Below are 19,830 nucleotides of genomic sequence, written 5' to 3'. Positions count from 1 at the left end.
AACATAAATGAGATTATATCACTTCTCTGCTCAAAATTGTCCAGGGGCTCACCATTTTACTCAGAGTATAAGTCAGAGTCCTTATAGTGGCCTCCATGGCTCTACATATGACCCCTCATCTCTCTAACCTTGTTTCCTACTGCTGTCCCACTTGCATAATAAATTTGTAGCCACACTCACTTCCTTGTTTTTCAAACATGTGGACACATCTCCTGCTTTAGGGCCTTGGCGCTGGCTATTCTGTCTGCCTGGAATACTCTTCCTGTAGGTAACTGCATGGTTAATAATCACCTTTAGGGTTCTTCTCGCATGTAGTCTTCCATATGAGGCTTGTTCTGATCACCCTTTTTAAAGTATTTCTTTTTGGGGTGCTGGGTGGCTCAGTCGGTTAAGCATCTGCTTTTGGCTCAGGTCATGACTCCTTGCTCAGCAGGGTGTCTGCTTCTCCCTCTCTCTGCCCTTCCCCCCAACTTGTGCACTTCTCCCCACCTTCTGTCTTTCTCTCTCTTTCTCAAATAAATAAAATCTTTAAAAAGTGTATTTCTTTTTAAGATTTATTTATTATTATTTTTAAAGGTATTAGAGAGAGAAAGAGTGCGCGCACATGCACGCGCCAGGGGGTGGGGTGGGAGGTGAAGGCAGAGGGAGCCTTAAGCAGACCCTGCGCTGGACATGGAGCCCATTACAGGGCTCAATCTCATGAACGAAGCTGAAACCAAGAGTCGGCCCTGCTTGACCGACTGCGTCATCCAGGCGCCTCACCCTATTTAAAGTTTTGCAAAACTCTTCTGTTACATTTTTCTCTGCATCTCCCTTACTCTGCTTTACTTTCTTTTTTTGCATAGCACTTCTCATTTTTAACATAGAATATATTCTGCTTATGTTATGGTGTTTCTCATCTTTCTCTTTACTAGCATGTGAATACCACAAGGGGGGGATTTTTGTCTATTTTGCTACTTAATGTACATCAGGAGCCTTCAGTAGTGTCTGACAGTAGTAGGCACTTTGTAAATATTTGTGAATAAATAAATGAAGTTTAAAGGACTAGAATTTTTGATGAGGTCAAAGAAGTAGTTGATTAAAAGTAAGGAAGTAGAAGTTAAAGATAGGAGTCTGTGGTCAGAAGTAGACTCTGGGAATACAGCCATAAACAAGCAGTAAAAGAACTCCTGTCCTTATGGAGCTTGCCTTCTAGCTGGGGAAATGCATAATAAACCAGGCAAAATAAATAAAGTCTATATTATGTTTGATGGTTGTACCTGCTTAGGAAAGGGGAGGGTGACATTTTAGGTAGGTTGGCCAGGAAGGTTTTGCTGAGAAGATGCCATTGGAGTGAAGATCTGAAGAAAGGGAGAGAAGGAACCGTGAGCTTACAAGGGTAAGAATATTGCAGGCAAAGGGGTAATGCAGTTAATGCTCAGACTGGCCTCAGAGTCTGTGGAATATGAGAAGAAATAGCCTTTAAGGAGAATCATAGGTAGGTAGCAAGGAGAGGGGTTAAAAGAACATTCTTTACTACCGTCTAAGAAAGAATAATTTTTTTCTCACAGTAAAAAAGAATGAGCCCTTGTGTTTTTTTTAGCTATTGCTTTTGCGAATTATATATATATATATATATAATTTTTTTTTTAAAGTAAGCTCTCTGCCCAACGTCAGGCTTGAACTCAGGACCCCAAGATCAGGAGTTGCGTGCTGTACTGACTGAGCCATCCAGGTGCCCCTACAAATTATATCTTTGGGTTTAGGAAGTCATTCAAGAACTGATGATGACAAACCATATTCTTTAAAAACATTTTTAAAAGCAACTTTATATCATTACCTTTTGTGGACAGCAGAGGGAACCATTTTGCCAATTATCTAAATCTGGAGGTAGCTTGTTTTGAGATAAAACCCTTTCATTTATTTATGAAAAAGGAGAAGTTCCTTTGATTTTCAAAAAATCAGTATTTGTTTTCTTCCAGGGCTCTGTTAATATTTATTTGTATGACTATACTGATGTAAGTAACTTTGATAGAGTATTCATGAAATTTAGAAGAATTAATAAACAGTATGAATATCTTAGAGAATAAATTGCATTTTATCCATAATCATTGTCTGTTTTTTTTTTTTTTTACTTGTCAGCTAATAGTGGCATTGATGACATACTGTTAAATTTGGTTTATCTCTTTAGATTATAGTTTGAATCTTAAAATTCTGTTTCCTGCTCATTCCTGTCTTAATTCTGTTTTGTAGCAGAAAATGTATATTGCCATTTGAATTTAGTTTGCTTTGCTACAGAAAGTCTTATTCTTATTTGGTTATATGATAGTGTAAGGTCCTAGGAACCTTATGTGTGCCTTGAATGTTTCCTCCATTCTGTGAATGTGCAGCAAAAGTTTATCTACTGCCGAAGTTAATCTTTTGTTAAATCCACCTCCCTTTTTTCCTTCCGTATGTAGTAACAGTTAGTTGACCTTTAGCCCCTTCATGAAGTGGCAGTAGCTCTGCTTCTTACTTACCAGCTACTTATTTATCAAATAACTTTGATCTTTGGTCAAGCTAACTTTTGCCCTGCTGACTTAGGTGGTTTTTAAGAATCAAATTAAGATTATGTGATTAAAATTAAGGATTTTGAAGGCTAATAATTAAAGAACTTTAAGACTTCAAGGGTATAAAAGATATCACTGGAAAAGTACAGGATAATGAGATGGGTTTAAAGGGGGCATTTAAAAAAGGAATCAACCTACCAGATATGTTTTTAAATTATATCTTGGTGAAAGAATTAGTTGAAAGCTTGTTTACTGTTCTTCAGGTGATCACTTGGTTAATTCATTTTTTTTCAAGATCTTGTTGTTGGGTACTCTGCTGGAAATAACAATATGAATAAGATATATCTGCTTTTGAGAATCCCTTAGTCTCAGAGGAGTAAACACATTTCAAGAGTAGTTTTGCAGCTGAAGGCAAGAGCGCCTCCTTTGCGGGGGTTTAGGAGTGGGCAGGAGTTGGTCAGGGAAGCCTTAAAGAGACCAGGAGAGCTGGGCTTTGAAGTGGATTAGTTGGAGTTGTCCAAGCAGGTGATGTGGTAGGATGTTCCAAGGAGTTGTCTGCCTACGTTTAAATCTAGCTCTGATACTTCTGGCATATTCTTAGGCAATTGTCCATCAATTTTATCATCTATAAAATGGGGATAATAATTGCATTGACTTTATAGGGTTGTTGTGAGAATTAAATATATGGAAAACATTTAGAACAGTGCCTGGCATATACTAAATGATTGAAGGTTAACTTTTAATGTTGTTATCCGAGGGATCTAAGGATAGAACTGGCAGGTCTTGGTCTTTGAATGTGAGTGTTAAGGGAAAAGGATGCATCTAGTGCAGTGGTTCTCAGCCTTGGATCCACATTAGGGTCACCTTGGGAGTTAAAATGTGCTGATGCCTGGGGCCCACCCCAGACCAATTAAATCGATATCCTGAGGATGTGGCCCCAAGTGATTCTGATGTTTAGTTGGGCTGATAACCTCTGGTCTAGGACTATTTCCAGGCTTCTGGCTTGGGTGATTGGGTTGATGATGGTGCTGTATACTAGGATAAAAAGCAAATTGAAAGAAAATGTGTTGCTTTTAACAGAGCACTTAGGCTTTCTAAGAAATCTGTTAGCATTTGGATGCTTTAAATTTTTATAACTAAAGGATGCTTTTTAAATATTGGTTTCTGGATTGGATATTGTAAATGATCCTGGACTATATGACTTTCATGTTCTTGTGTCTGCATTTTATACTTGGAGGTAGTTTCTGTTTTTGTTTTTTTAGATATTATCTGCTGCTGTTCATTCTCTTTGGACTTACCAGCTTTCAACATACCCTATAATTTATACATTTATTAGGTTTGTTTGATTCCCTCTTTTAAAATTTCTTGTTGATTGCTTCTCTCTTTTTCCCCTATCTGCACCCCAACCACTACTGCCACCACCACTAGAAGGTAAGCTCCGCAAGAGCAGGGATCTTTGTTATTTTTTGTTCACTAATGAATCCTGAACTTCTGGTACATACTATATAACACATATTTCATAGATAAATGAATGGATTACTATCAGTCTGTTTTTGTTTCCTTCCAGGTTCTTGGCTCTGCTCCAGAGTAAGTGAGATATAGAGCAGAGTTTCAGAGAGATTTCTGAGAACTGTTTTCTTCCTGTATTTAATTTATAAACATGGAGTTTAATTTTTGATTGCTAAAAGTTGTGAGATACAGTTGAGCAAATGCTTCTTATTACATCTTAACAAAAAACTTTTTTTTTTTAATATTTTGGTAGGAACCACCAAAGCCACCTCTAAATAATTTTAAAGTGGGAATGAAACTTGAAGCTATAGACAAAAAGAACCCTTATCTGATCTGCCCTGCAACTATTGGAGATGTTAGAGGAGATGAAGTTTATATCACATTTGATGGCTGGAGTGGAGCTTTTGATTATTGGTGCAAGTACGATTGTCGAGATATTTTCCCAGTTGGGTGGTGCCACCTGACAGGAGATGTGTTACAACCACCAGGAACACATGGTAAGATAATAAATAACTACATGTTCTTTTATTTTATTAAAGTTAGATCTAACTGCTCAATTGGCATTGAGGTTAGGACTTCTTGCTCAGCTGGAGCAGCAGACAGAACAGGGAGGGCACTGCCTAGGCTAGAGAACTGGAAGTAGAAGATGGCAATGATTAGGGGCGCCTGGGTGGTGCAGTCATTCAGCGTCTGCCTTCGGCTCAGGGCGTGATCCCAGAGTCCTGGGATTGAGCCCTGCATCAGGCTCCTCCGCTGGGAGCCTGCTTCTTCCTCTCCCACTCCCCCTGCTTGTGTTCCCTCTCTTACTGGCAGTCTCTGTCAAATAAATAAATAAAATCTTAAAAAAAAAAAAAAGAAGATGGCAATGATTAGAATTTTTGAGGGCCAATTCAGCATCATAATCTGAATTGACAGTCCACATTGGGAGAATATGGGCAAGCTACAAGTCACGCTTGGACCATTAAAGCATTTTGGGGTGCGTAGCTATCTTTATAGTTGATATTCAATTTAAAATTACATATAGTATTCCATTGTGTATATCTCCAAGGTAGTTTTTAAAGGGTAAGGCATAACAACTGTTATATACATATTGTGCACAATTTTGGTCAGTTTTTTAAATTGATACTTAGATAGTCTTAAGTAAAATCTACCTGTCAATGAAAATTTTATTTTATTTATTTATTTTATAGAAAGATTTATTTATTTGAGAGAGAGAGAGAGAACTTGTGTGTGAGTTGGGGGAGGGGCAGAGGGATAGAATCTCAAGCAGACTCCCCACTGAGCACCGAGCCCAACATGGGACTTGATCGAGATCATGACCTGAGCTGAAGTCAAGAGTCAGACATTCAACCGACTGCGCCACCCAGGCGCCCATGTCAGTGAAAATTTTAGACTATGGAAGCCATCATAGATTAACATGTTATTATAGTCAGGTGTTTATCAGTTGTAATGCTGTGCTTCCTAAGTTGAATTCTGTGATCATCTAGATATATTCTTTCAGAAAAAAATCATCAAAATATTGAGGTTCCTTAGAGACTCTTCCAAGAGCTTAGACATGCCTAACCTGCTCTTCTATGATGGAATAGCTGCTGAGATTTAAGTGGGATCTAAGCATAGAACCTAATCATTGACTTAAGTTAAATATAAACTTATTAGTAGGATCAAATGTAAATGTATTTAAAATTTATCCAACTAAAATTTATTTATACTAGAAAAAAAGATGAGTGTAGAAAACATGTAAGTAATGTGTGCAGGATGAGAGCAGTGACTAGATAAAAGCATATAGCCATATTCTTGTAACTGCTGTAGAATCTTTTTTGATTTGGAACTTTAACATATCCCATTATATTACAATACTATATACCATGATGTCCTTTTTATTAGGGGCCTATTTTACCAGTTCCCTGCTGCCATAATTCTAGGAAGTAGATATTAATGGCTGATTTTTATAAAATTTAATATGTTCCAGATCTATGTATGTATGATACTAAGGCAGTCTGTGCCCTCAAGGAGTTTACCTTCTAGTCGAAGAGGGATAAGAATAGTGGAAGAATAGACTTAAAAAAATAGTGGAAGAATAGACTTAAAATACACACACACACACACACACACACACACACACACACACAATTAGCAATGCAAAAATAGAGATGTGTGCTAGATATGAAAGTGGCCCAAAGACATCCAGTTTGTTTAGACTGGAGGGAAAAGCGGTTGGGTAAAGGAATGCTTAACAGAAAGACACATGATGTGAGTATTAAGAGAGGAGAAGGAGTTTGTCAGGCAGAATAGAGATAAAGGTAGGGTGGGCACATCACAAAGGTATAAAATCACAGTTTACCCTGAAAGCGAGGTAGTTCAGTTTGGAACATGGTGACTTTGGGATGCATGGCCAAGAATGCTGTTGTCTTCCACTATCTGGTCTCCATTTTTTTCTTAGTAACACGATTCAGCTGCCTGACAGGAAGACTACATTTACAGCTTCCCTAGCAGTTATATATGGCCATGAGACTAAGTCCTGGTCAATGGGATAAAAGTAGAGCTAGTATGTTCTACTTATAGGAAGTGTATTAGAAAGGGATGAATATACCCTCTGTCTTCCTTCTTCCTGCTTCTTTCCTGCTGCTAGTTATGTGCTTGTTTTGGGTGGAGTTCCATCTTGAACCATGAAATGGGGACCATATTCTAGGCATAGTGGAGCAGAAAGCAGAACGGAGCCAAAATCCCTGAGAATTTTGTGGAGCAAAATTTTCATACTGGCTTGTTCCAGACTGTTATTTGAGAAAAATAAACTTCTATGTTATATAAACCACTATTCTTTTAGGTTTTTCTGTTACTGTTAGCTGAACTTAATCCTAACTAATTCAGGGTAACTTTAGGACACCAGGTGAACATGTCCGTTGGATAGCTGCACATTCAGGTATGGAGCCCAAAAGAGATAGGTCTTAGTTGACAAAGCAGGTTTGAGAGCCATCATGCTCATTCAAATAAATATTCTGTGTGTCAGATAGGATTGTAGGTGCTGTTGGGGGAGGGGAGGATGGTAGGCAGCTTACACATCCAACTGATAGCCGTAAGTGGGGGAAGTTCTGGGTGTGGCTTTCATTGTACATGTGTAACAGGTAGAAGTAGAAAAGGACCAAGGACAGAACCTTGTGGGTGAATTTTTAAAACAATTCTCACACTTGAATCACCTTGGGCCAGGGGATCTTATTCAAAGATTGATGCCCTTGAACTCATACCTAGGGGTTCTGAATCAGTAGGTCTGGAGTGGGGCTCGGGTGTTTCCATTGCACATGGTTTGAGTCCCAGACTTTGAGAAACACAAAAATAAGGGAAGAGTAGAAGATAGAAATCAATTCAGGACACTAAGAAGAAGTATATGTAAATGTAGGAGAGTTTCTAGGTTGGTTTCCCTAACAACAGGAGGTGAAAGATTTTTAGGAGGTGTTCAACATTGTCAAGTACAGCATAAACGTCAAGAGGAGAGGAGAGCTCATTAAGTAAAAGATTGCTTGCTAGACTATTTTGAAAAGCCAGATTTAGAGAGCTGAGTACATAGATGCAGAGCATTTTTTAAAAATGTGGTTTCATGGATACTTTCTGAGATCCGCCTCCTTCTGTCCTTTACCCCACTAGACATTTCACCTGTTAAAGTGAAATTTATTTATTTATTTATTTTTTTAAAAAGATTTTATTTATTTGACAGAGAGAGACAGCCAGCGAGAGAGGGAACACAAGCAGGGGGAGTGGGAGAGGAAGAAGCAGGCTCCTAGTGGAGGAGCCTGACGTGGGGCTCGAACCCAGAACGCTGGGATCACGCCCTGAGCCGAAGGCAGACGCTTAACCACTGCGCTACCCAGGCGCCCCTAAAGTGAAATTTAGAAACCTTACTTCAATTTATATCCCTTTATTCTCCCTCATTCATAATATAATTTTCTTAAATATTTACAATCATTGAGAATGAATTAGACAGTGTTATAATTTTTGTTTAACTGTTAAACATAATTAGAAAATTCAGGAGAAGGAAAGTATTGTATTTACCCACATTTTTGCCATTTCAGTTCTTGGTTCCTGATTTTCAGATTCCTTTTTTTTTTTTATCATTTCCTTTCTGTTTTAGAGAACTTCTTTTAGTCATTCTTTTAGGATAGGTCATCTGGCAACAAATTCTTAGTTTTCTATTATCCAGGAATGTCTTTATTTCCCCTTCATTCTTGAAGGATAGTTGCTGGATATAGAATTCTGTGTTGACACTTCTTTTCTCTAAGTACGTGAAAAATGTAGTGCAACTTCCTTTTGGCTTCCAGGGTTTCTATTGAGAAGTTTGGTGTTACTCGAATTGTTTTTCCCCTGTAGGTTCCATTATGATTATAAGTCTGTTTTTGCTTGTAGTTCTTCTAGTGTTTACTTTATGCTTTATCTAATTTGTGGCTACATCATCAGGTGTGTAGAAATTTTGAACTGCTATAGTGTCCTCGTCGGTTGAACCTTCTGTAGTAACCTCTTTTTGGTGACTTCTTTTTTTAACCTTAAAATCTGCTTTATCTTATATTAATGTCACTATACCAGCCTTTGTTTTGTTGGTGTTCTTGGTCTCTCTGTTTCTAATGTTCAACATTTATCTACTGTAATCTAAAAAGATGCATTTCTTGTAAATAGTTGGATTTTGATTTCTTGGCTAGTCAGCCAGTCTGTCTTTTAACTGGAGCTTCTAATCTATTTATATTGATTGTGATTACAGATATATTTGCTTTTCAGTATGCCACCTTATTTTGAGCTTTTTATTTGTCCTGCCTTTTCTATGTTTTATTTTCCTTTCTTGTCCTTTTTGGGCTATTTTTTCTTATTCCATTTTTCCTCTCTTCTTGTTTGGAAGTTATACACTATATTTTCTGTTCTTTTAATACTCTAAACATTTTAACATGCTTTCTTGACTTAATGGAAGTCTGAAATTGATCAATATCTTTATTCTGCACTAAGACAATAAAAGGAACTTAGAACACTCTACCCATTTATCCCCTTCTCATTTATGTTGTTACTATTGTATATTTTATTTTATTTTATTTATTTTGAGGTGTGGGGGGGTAGAGGGAGAGGGAGAGAGAGAATCTTTTTTTTTATAATAATATTTTTTATTATATTATGTTAGTCACCATACAGTACATCCCTGGTTTTTGATGTGAAGTTCGATGATTCATTAGTTGCGTATAACACCCAGTGCACCATGTAATACATGCCCTCCTTACTACCCATCACCAGTCTATCCCACTCCCTCACCCCCCTCCCCTCTGAAGCCCGCAGTTTGTTTCTCAGAGTCCATGGTCGGGAGAGAGAGAATCTTAAGCAGGAGCCCATCGAGGGGGTTGATCTTACAGCCCTGAGATCCTGACCTGAGTCAAAATCAAGAGTTGGACGCCGAACCAACTGAGCCACCCAGGCACTCCACTGTTGTATGTGTTAATTAATTATATCTTTTAGGAATCCTATTAGCTATTATTATTGTTCATATAGTCAGTATTTGTTGAGATTCACCAACATATTCAACATGTTCTTCCCTGTTTATTCCTTCTTAGCATCTCAAACCTTTCATCTGGGGTTAATTCTCTTACGTCTGAGATAGATCCTTCAGATTTTTCTTAAGTGAGGGGTCTGCTAGTGGCATGCCCTCTCAGTTCACATTCATCTGAATATGTCATTTTTTCAACTCCTCCCTTGAAAGACATTTTCTCTGGGTAGAGAATTCTAGACTGACAGGCATTTTCTTTCAGTACATTGAAGATATCATTCTTTTACCTTTTGGTTTCCATTACTATTAAGAATTCAACTGTCAATCTAATTATTTTTCCTCTGATTTGTCATTTTTTTTCTCTAGCTACTTTAATATTTTCACGTCATCTTTGGTGTTTGCAGTTTTATTCTGATACTTCTAGGTGTGGGTTTTTTGAATCTTGATATCTTGGCAGAACCACATATATACAAATGATGATTTGTTTATTTTTATGTGTAAAAAACTTTAAATTTTTATATTACATTTTAACTGTTTTATCATCATTAAGGATTTCAAATGGCACAAATAATTTGACATTATAAAGCACTTCTCATGACTGCTTTATGAATACAAATAATCCAAACCATGTGAAAGTAGAATTTGGAAGTGTTGGAGTAGAAACAAAGATGTGCCCACTGTTGCCACATTCTGTTTTGTAAAGATTCACTGAAGTCCCCAGAAGAATCTTAGGATTCTGGGAAAAGTATGGTTAAAGATTATTAGTTGATACTCACCCAAATATATTTCATAAATGATTCATTTTTATTTTTCCAAGTATTGCTTATTCATTACAAAGATTAATGGAGTTACTACTGTACTTATTATACAAGGTGAAATACTCTTTGAGTAGAGAAAACATTTACTTTAGCCAATAATCATTAAATGACAGCTATAATATAAAAATATCATTTCTTAGATGCAATGTGATATATTCTAAAATCATAATACTTAGAAATTGTTTTTCATTATTTTAGTATAAGTTTTTCTCTAATAGAAAAAAAATAATAAATGCTCAAAGCTTAAAATTCAGAAAAGCATGCAGAGATAATCATGACAAGTAGTTTGATCTGTATTTGGCTTCGTACTGCTTTTTCTTCTTTTTGTCTTACACATATAGATTTATTTTTTATTTCTTTATTTTTTTTGAATTTTTTAATTTTTTTGTAAAATTCACAGTTTATGCTTTATTCACTTAACATTAAATCATGTCATACACATATAGATTTAGAATACACATGGCCAAATCAATAGAGAATGTTGAAATAAGTTATGGTATAGTTATTCTTTAGAATAATATAGACCATTTAGGAAAATGAGAGGATTCCTGTTTACTAAGGAAGCTTCCCAAGATGTGTTAAGTGAAAAAAGCAACCCCTCAAAATACATACAGTATAATAGCATTAAGTCAAAACAAATATGTATTTCTATATATAACTGTAGATGTATGTATATTGATACATAGAGAAGATCTGAAAGTCTATATATCAAATCCGTAGTAGTAATTATATCTGGAAAGGTGTGTTGAGTAGTAAAGGGAACTTTTGCTTTTATCTGTGGCTTTTTAAAAAATTTTTAATTAATTTTTAAAAAGATTTTATTATTTACTTATTTGCCAGAGAGAGAGAAAGCAAGCACAGGGAGGGGGAGCGGCAGGCAGAGGGAGAAGCAGGTTCCTCTCTGAGCGGGGAGCCTGATGCAGTACTTGATCTCAGGACCTTGGGATCATGACCTGAGCCAAAGGCAGACTCTTAACGAATGAGCCACCCAGGCATCCCTGTGGTTTTTTTTTAAAAAAGAACATGCTGTAGGTTACATTTGTACTTTAAAATAATTAACAATTTTATTTTGAAAGGAATTATTCTGCATATTCTTGTTTCTTACCTACTTTTCATAATACATTGTGATTGTGTTCCCATGTAAAGTATATCCCTACAAAATTATATTTCTGTACCATATTACATCATATGGCTCTACCATAATTTAGCCAAACTTCTGTTTTGTTTGAGATAGGTGATATGATCAATATATCTTTCAATATCTCTAATTATTTCCATAGAATAAATTTGCTGGGTTAGGGGATATGTTTCTAAGGTTGACAAATTGTCTTTCAGAAAGTAATACCCATTTCCATTTCCCTCAGAGGTGAGTGAAAGTGGTTTTTTCCTTCTCTGGCCAACTTTGGGCATTACCTTGTAATTTTTGCTAATTAAAAAAATGTTTTTAAGGGATTCCTGGGTGGCTCAGTCAGTTAAGCATCTGCCTTTGGCTCAGGTCGTGATCCCAGGGTCTTGGGATCTAGTCTGCATTGGGCTCCTTGCTCTGTGGGGGCCTGCTTCTCCCTCTGCCTGCTGCTCCCCCTGCTTGTGTGCGTGCTCTCAGTCTCTCTGACAAATAAATAAAATCTTTAAAAAAATGTTTTTAAAATTTTTATTTCTTAGATTATTAGTGAGGTTGGGTCTTTTTTTCCCATGTACCTTGGCCATTAATATCCCATTATAATTTTCCTGCTAGTTACCTTTTCCCACTTTTTTATTGTTTTCTTTCTTACTGATTTGCTTTGAGTGCTTCATTTATTACACATAGCAATAAATGTCAAAAAAGCAGAACAAAAAAGAAAAGTAAAAACTGTTATTTGCTTTTTTTCAAATTCCAGTATAGTTAACATATAGTATTAAATTGGTTTCAGGTGTATAATATAGTGATCCAGCAATTCTCTACATTATTCAGTGCTTATCATGATAAATGAACTCTTTTTTAAATTTATTTATCTTAAAGATTTTATTTGAGAGAGAAACAGAGCATGAGGGGGGAGGGGCAGAGGGAGAGGGACAAGCCAACTTCCCGCTGAGTGGGGAGCCTGATGCGGGACTTGATCCCAGGACCCTGAGGTCATGATCTGAGCTGAAGTCAGCTGCTTAACTGACTGAGCCACCCAGGTACCCCCATGATAAGTGTACTCTTAATCCTCTTCACCTATTTTACCCATCCCTTCTGGTAACCATCAGTTTGTTCTCTATATCTAAGAGTCCGTTTCTTTTTTTTTTTTTTTTAAGATTTTATTTATTTATTCGACAAAGATAGAGACAGCCAGTGAGAGAGGGAACACAAGCAGGGGGAGTGGGAGAGGAAGAAGCAGGCTCATAGCGGAAGAGCCTGATGTGGGGCTCGATCCCAGAACGCCGGGATCACGCCCTGAGCCGAAGGCAGACGCTTAACCGCTGTGCCACCCAGGCGCCCCTAAGAGTCCGTTTCTTGGTTTGTCTGTCTTTCCTTTGCTCATTTGTTTTATTCCTTAAATCCACATATGAGTGAATTATATGGTATTTGTCTTTCTCTGACTTATTTCACTTAGCATTATACTGTCTAGCTCCACCCATGTTGTTGTAAATGGCAAGATTTCATTCTTTTTTTATGGCTGAATAATATTCCTCTGTGTGTGTGTGTGTATGTGTGTCTGTGTGTGTGTGTGTTTATACACCACATCTTTATCCATTTATTAGTGGATACTTGGGCGGCTTCCATAATATGGCTATTGTAAATAATGCTACAATAAACATAAGGTGCATGTATCCTTTTGAGTTACTGCTTTTGTATTTTTGGGGCAAGTATTCAGTAGTGTGGTTACTGGATCACAGGGTAGTTCTATTTTTAACTTTTTGAGAAACCTACATACTGTCTTCCAGAGAGGCTACACCAGTTTGCATTCCTACCAACAGTGCACAGTGGTTCCTTTTTCTCCACATCCTCACCAACACTTGTTGTCTCTTGTGTTTTTGATTTTAGCCATTCTGACAGGTGTGTGGTGATACCTCATTGTGGTTTTGATTTGCATTTCCCTGATAAGTGATGTTGAGCATGTTTTCATGTGTCTGTTGGCCCTCTGTATGTCTTCTTTGGAGAAATGCCTGTTCATTTCTTCTGCCCATTTTTTAATTGGATTATTTGTTTTTTGGGGTGTTGAGTTGTATCAGTTCTTTATATATTTTGGATACTAACCCTATATTGGATATGTCATTTGCAAATACCTTCTTCCATTCTGTAGGTTGCCTTTTCATTTTGTTGATTGTTTCCTTTGCTGTGCAGAAGCTTTTTATTTTGATGTAGTCCCAATAGGTTTTTTTGCTTTTATTTCCCTTGCCTGATGAGACATATCTAAAAGGTGTTGCTAAAGCTCGTGCCAGAGAAGTTACTGCCTGTGCTGTCCTCTGGGTTTTTTTTGGTTCCAGGTCTCACATTTAGGTCTTTAATACATTTTGGGTTTATTTTTGTGTATGGTGTGTGACGTCATGAAAGTAAAACCTTTTTTCTCAGTCATTTGCTTTTTAATGTTATTTATGGTCTTTAAAAAATGTGCAGAAATACTAATTTTATTGACTTGAATATTAAATAATTTAAGGGTCTAAAATAAGGGTCTTAGCTAAATAATTTCAAAAGGTACACAAATAACATTTAATTAATTGAATTTCATAAATTTTTAAAAATCTGTATTATTTTTGTTCATTTTGAATATTTCTTAAACACATTGGAAATGTTTGGTTTTCAACTTTTATATAACTGCTTTTCCAACATTTTTTAAGGATATAACAGTTAAAGCTTTTTCAATACTTAATGACTAAAGATAATTCGCTTGCATAGTTTCTTAATGAAATGTAATGAGGCATCCATGAATGCCACTTGATTTGACTTTACATTAAAAAAACTACTTATTTAAGCTTTACTGGCTTTTTTTTCAAGAATAGTAGTAAAGTTTAATACACTTTAAAACTTAGAGTAACAAATTTTTACTTTGTTAACACTTCTATAATCAGAAACATCCAAGTTCTTTATGTGCTTTTCATTGGTAGCAAAATCCACCGGGAAACTTACCTTGGGTAGAAAATTCAGCAAGCTATGTGGCTTTTTTCCTCTTGTTTATTTAGGTTTTCCTTTCTTGGCCTTTGTTATGACCCTATAATCTTTCAAAGCCCTTCACCTCTTGTTGGTGCTGTCACCGCTCATCGGATTTTTTCTGGAGACCTGTACAGGGTATCTGGTGAGAAAGAGGAAAGCAGTACGTGTGCTGCTGTGTCCTTGACAACTTAAAGAAGGCTGAGTCAAGTAAACTAAAACAAGGCCCATTGTAGATTTTTTCTTCTTGAAGAATTTATCTGATCTTGTTGTTTTCTGTTTCAACTTGTTCCCTACCTCCTTTGTATTTATATCTTCGTTTTCCCTGAAAAAATGATAGAAATTTAAGAATGTTGTTTAAGCTATTGGTTTATTCTCATATTGCCCTTCTTTTGTGTCTGGCACATACAGTTTTAGTTTTTATAGCCAGTCATCTTATTAAAGCCCACATATTTAGTACATGAAAGAGCAAGACCTGGAATCCAGCCATTTAGAATCAGAACTGGAACTACCATTATTTTAAAGGCAATGTGTGATTTTTTTAATTTAATATTTAAATTTTTCCTTTATTTGGGAAAGCTTCTAAACAAATAGGTTACTATTTTATTTCTATAATTTTATTTATAATCACAACAAATGTAGGTTTCTAGTCTTGGGAAAAATTAAATTGGAAATACTCAGAAGCAGAGGATTCTTTTTTTTTTTTTTTTTAAGATTTTATTTTTTTATTTGAGAGAGAGAGTGTGCAGGGGTGGGGAGGGTGGGAGCTGGCAGAGGGAGAGGGAGAAGCCAGCTCCCTGCGGGCTGCCTGTGGAGCTGCATCCCAGAACCCAGGAATCATGACCTGAGCCAGAGGCAGAAGTTTAATGACCGAGCCACCCAGGCACCCACAGAAGAGAGGATTCATATAAAAATTTCCCCTAATATTAACTTTTTCCTCATATTGTGGGATATTCAAAGGTTTGTGTTTTTTTTTTTTTGTTTGTTTGTTTTTTTATAAATTGCTACGTTGTAAACCATTCTGCCTGGCTTTATTTAGAGTTACTTAAATACTTTTAAAGTTAACTATGTAAATTAAACTTTGAACTTACATAATTTCTAAAACATCAATGAATTAGTTTTATTTAATTTAGCTTCAGATTTATGCATCATTGATTATAAATTAATGACCTACACTGGTGTGAAGTGTCATCTTGTAGCCTAATTCTTTAAGCAACTGTGACCATTCAGACCAGGAAGGAGGGCAGCAAACTTCCAGATGCTTTGAGTATAAAGTTGCAGGATCCCAAGGGTTTAGAGGAATTCCTCTGGTCCAAAGGGAACTGTGGAGGAGGGGAAAACCTAGAATCAGGATGCATTCCTGTCTAGTGGTACTATAGCCTATCGGTAACTATCTTAACTCTTTTCTTGATAAAATCCTTCAACTGTTGGGTTTCCTGCCCCCCAACTCTCACACAAAAAGCTTTAATTTCTTTGGCATTAATTTGGCATTTAATTTCTAGTGGCATTTCTTTCACAACTTTGTGAAACACTTTAGATGATATTTGATAGAACTGGCATATTAGATTTTCTTTTTTGGTAATTCAGACATAAATTATATGAATAGGAACTTTCTTCTTGTTAAAATGTTTTGAACAGATTTTAAATGTGATTATCTTGGGCACTGTTAGCTGCTGCTTTGAATGCTGGTTTATTTTGTGGTGTGTATGTGTATGTGTGTGTGTGTGTGGTGTATATATATGGTTTAGGGGTTTTTTGATTAAAATTTTAAGGGTGTGGGTTTTAAAATCTAAACTTTTGATCTTTTTAAAAAATGTAACTAGTCATTTTATATGGTGGTCTTATTTTGTAAAGCCCTTCCTATGTAGCATTTTCCTATTGAACTGTTTCAAAGTTAGTCTTTTGAGAAGCATTTCGAAGCTTCCATTGAGCCAACAAGTGCTCTATTCCCCACCCCCACCTCATTCTCATTTTTTTAGGAAACAAAACAAATTATGGCTGCTTTTGCTTTTTGTGCAGATGTGCATGGAGTTGTATGTGGTTTCTGTAACTTGGGCTTCACCTTTAAGTCTTAAAATTAAGATTTTATAGTTTTTAGGATGTATCTTTACCAACTTTTTTCCTCTTTTTATAGGACTGTGTATGTTTAGTAAAAACCACATAAAGCAGCATTTTTCCTTAACGTTGTAGTGGGTCAAAAGTAACAGAGATACATATAATTAAGGCTGTAAAAAGTTCAAGGTGTGTCAGTCCCACTAGAAAGCTTCTGAATGAACACTTATGCATTTGTTTAGATTTTTGCCCTTAATGTAGCTTATAGTAAAATACAGACTAAAATAGTTTATTTAGTATTCTTCTTGTTTGGTATAAATGAAATAGAAATGCTATCAACCCAAATTATTCACTCAAAAGCCATGAAATTTAAAACAGCTGATATTTTCTTTTTTGTACTAACACTTGGAACAAATGTTTTGCTTGTGCAAATGAGATGGCTATTGTGATGCAAAGAAGTATCTTGGGAAAAAAAAAAACCAACCCAACAAATGTCCTTTCTCTGTTTTGAGTATTTCAGCTAAATACTGCAATAATTGCAGCAGAGCTTGGAGCTTCTTTCTTGTTTCTGTTCTGTGATATATTTTAACAAGTTACTCTTGAGACTTTTGAAATGTCTTGGTTTTTAGGACATGTGGTCCAACAGGGATAACTTTGTCTACAGACGCAATGGGTTAGCAGTTAGATTTTGCATGTCTTCTCATTTCTTTCCAGATTCTTTGACCCAGGGTAACCTTTGGTTCTTCTCTGAAGGCAGGAGTGAAGGAAGTTTGAGTAGGTGACTGATGATCACTGTCCATACAGCCCACAGAAGATTTGTGAATTACTTTAACAGTCTTCTTAGTCCCTCCTCCCACGCCTCCTCCCCTTAAACCAACAAATGCAAATAGCTTTCATCCCCATTTGCTAGAAATCCAGGCTTGCTCTGGCAACATGGGCTTTGTTGTTAACTCGCTTTCTCCAGAAAGGCAGTTTTATTTCTGGTAAAGGAGAAAGGCTATCAAGTGGAACCTAAGTCACCTTAATGGTAAACCTAGTAACAACTTGTTTCTCTGGAGTATTTCTAAAGGTAAGAATTACCTCAAAAGTTTCTTTATATTGTAGTTGAAGTATGGTTAAAGAAATTCATTGTCTGCTTTGTTAGCTTTTGTATACTAAATATCCCAGTCATTTCTGTTATCTCAAAAAATTCTCTTTTTTCTAAATATTAATTATTGAAATTGTTGGTACTGTTATTTGATCAGTCATTTCTAAAAACTGTTATATGGTACAAGAGAAAAGTTAGTCTTTGGTTATTTCTAGCATAAAAATGGTTTAAAATAAAAAGGAACCCTGTTTTAAGTCAAACTTGATGATTTAAATCATTTAAGAGCATTATCAAATATTTTTCTATAGCCTTGAGGAATATGACATGATTTTTCATTAGTGTTATATGAGACTTATTAGAAGTTTTTTTATGATACAGAAATGCAGATAACATTTTACTAATTAAATATTGTGTCAATACTTTTAATATGTTTTGTGGAAATTATAGCAGAGACTGCTATGATTTTTTTTAACAGCATAATGAAAATCACTCTAGAGAAGTCATTCGGTAAGAAAAAAGATACTATGATTTAAAAATTAAATGGCTTTTAAAAGCTCAGAATTGTTAGATGAGTTATGAATTGGCCTATAACAAGTGAAGTTGCTTCTTTTCATGTGAACTTTCTTCTGAAAATATTAAAGGTTTTGGAAATCGTCATCTTCTTTAATGTCATTGTGACCAAAATCTTGGTTTCTTTTGAAGCGAGCAGATAGGAGTAGCGACTGTGAAATATAATGGTCTTCATGGGAAGCACCCCCCCCCCATGAAGATGAAGGGAGTAGTTTACAAAGCATCTCTGATCAGCAAGTATTGTTAAAAGAACACTCTTAAAACCCTTCTAAATTTTAATTGTGATTTCTAGCTGCTTCTTGCCTTTTTTGATTTCCTTTCTAGGCTGAATACTTCTATAATTATATAACAGGTTAGGAAAACCTTATAAATTCCACTAAGTTAGATTTTATTTTAATTTAGCATGTATGCCAAGAAAAAAGGCAGTGTCATTTAGGTACGGAGATAAATAACTTTGGACTTTTGTGTTTTGTTTAAGTTAGCGAGCTATCCTTTAACCTTTTAATTGCATTTGGGATATTTTTCCCAGTAGCATTTTTGTAAGTTTTCAATAACCTTAAGATCGAATATTCTGTGCAGGTTAAGGTATATTTTATAAGGTGTATCAAGAGTTTCTTCTCTCTTCTTGAATCTGATTATCTTAGATCTCCAAGCCCTGTCTTGAAACGGGGGAGACGAGAGCAAATCAAATCTACAAAGCCTTTCAGTATATTGGTTTTGGTTTAGTTATCCAGACGTAATTTTTAAAAGCTCCTACAAAAGACATAGCAGCATTTCCCAAATGGGGATGCTCTGTCAGACCCCCAAAACCAGCTCTTTTAAATGAGATCTCTACTTTTGTGAGTGAGTGGTTTATTTATTTTTTATATGTGGGAATTACCTTTTATTGTATGTTTAGAGCATTTTTAATACTGTCAAATTGTGGCTCTTGGTTTTGAGAGGGAAACCTACTTGGGTCATCAACAAAACTCAGAAAGGACAATGGAGGAGCCAAGGCAACAGGGCTGGGCTTGTTCATACTATTGGATGCCAACCATGCCAACTAAACCACCTCTTTTTGGTAAATAAGCAAGGAACTGGGCAGAACATTCAAGTTAGAATAGGTCCAGCAAGGGTTAAAATATGAAAAGACGGGTGCCATTTCCATAAAAACTGGGGGCAGCTACCACTAAAAATTAGAGGCCTTGTTTTCCTTTGTAACTTTTCCAGTGTTTGCCATCCTTTTCCCATGTAATGATTAGTTGTAAAATAAATAAACTTTTGAAATGAAGTGGCAGAGGGGGCCTCAAAAAGAACTTTTATACTTGTTTTGGGCACAGTAGAAAAGTGAGAAAAGTGAAAAAGTATCTTAGAGGTCTTTAAGTAATGATAAAAGAAGAGTGATAAGCAGATACCTGTGGGAGGTGTCTGACCAAGGCCAAGAGTACCCCTGCTACTATGAATGGAAGTACAGACCATGTGTCTCAGCTGGTGAACTGCTTGGGCAATAGAGATGCTTTTACAGTTATATTCTGCTGAGTCAGCCTGTGCTACTGAGGGGATCTACTCTTTAATTCTGAAACTGCTGGAGACAGATGCAGATTCTAAAGATCACTACCAGTATGCAGTGAGCCTGCATGGGTATCTCTACTGTTATTTTTAGTGGA

The 19,830-nt window shown here is 36.1% G+C and overlaps 1 protein-coding gene across 4 annotated transcripts in view; it reads left to right on the top strand.

The window, feature by feature from the left end:
- The window catches only part of SCML2 (Scm polycomb group protein like 2), a 92,713-nt gene that overhangs the window by 40,236 nt on the left and 32,647 nt on the right, over window positions 1–19,830 (top strand). For all 4 annotated transcript variants that reach the window (XM_048213746.1, XM_048213744.1, XM_048213745.2 and 1 more), the window contains exon 7: window positions 4,291–4,534. In XM_048213746.1, the coding sequence (XP_048069703.1) occupies window positions 4,291–4,534 (244 nt within the window). The remainder of the gene's footprint in view (window positions 1–4,290; window positions 4,535–19,830) is intronic.

The sequence above is a fragment of the Ursus arctos genome, chromosome X (assembly GCF_023065955.2).
Source record: "Ursus arctos isolate Adak ecotype North America chromosome X, UrsArc2.0, whole genome shotgun sequence".
In the NCBI taxonomy this organism is placed as follows: Eukaryota; Metazoa; Chordata; class Mammalia; order Carnivora; family Ursidae; genus Ursus; species Ursus arctos.
Note: the sequence above shows the minus strand (reverse complement) of the source record. Positions and strands in the feature narration are given on the sequence as shown.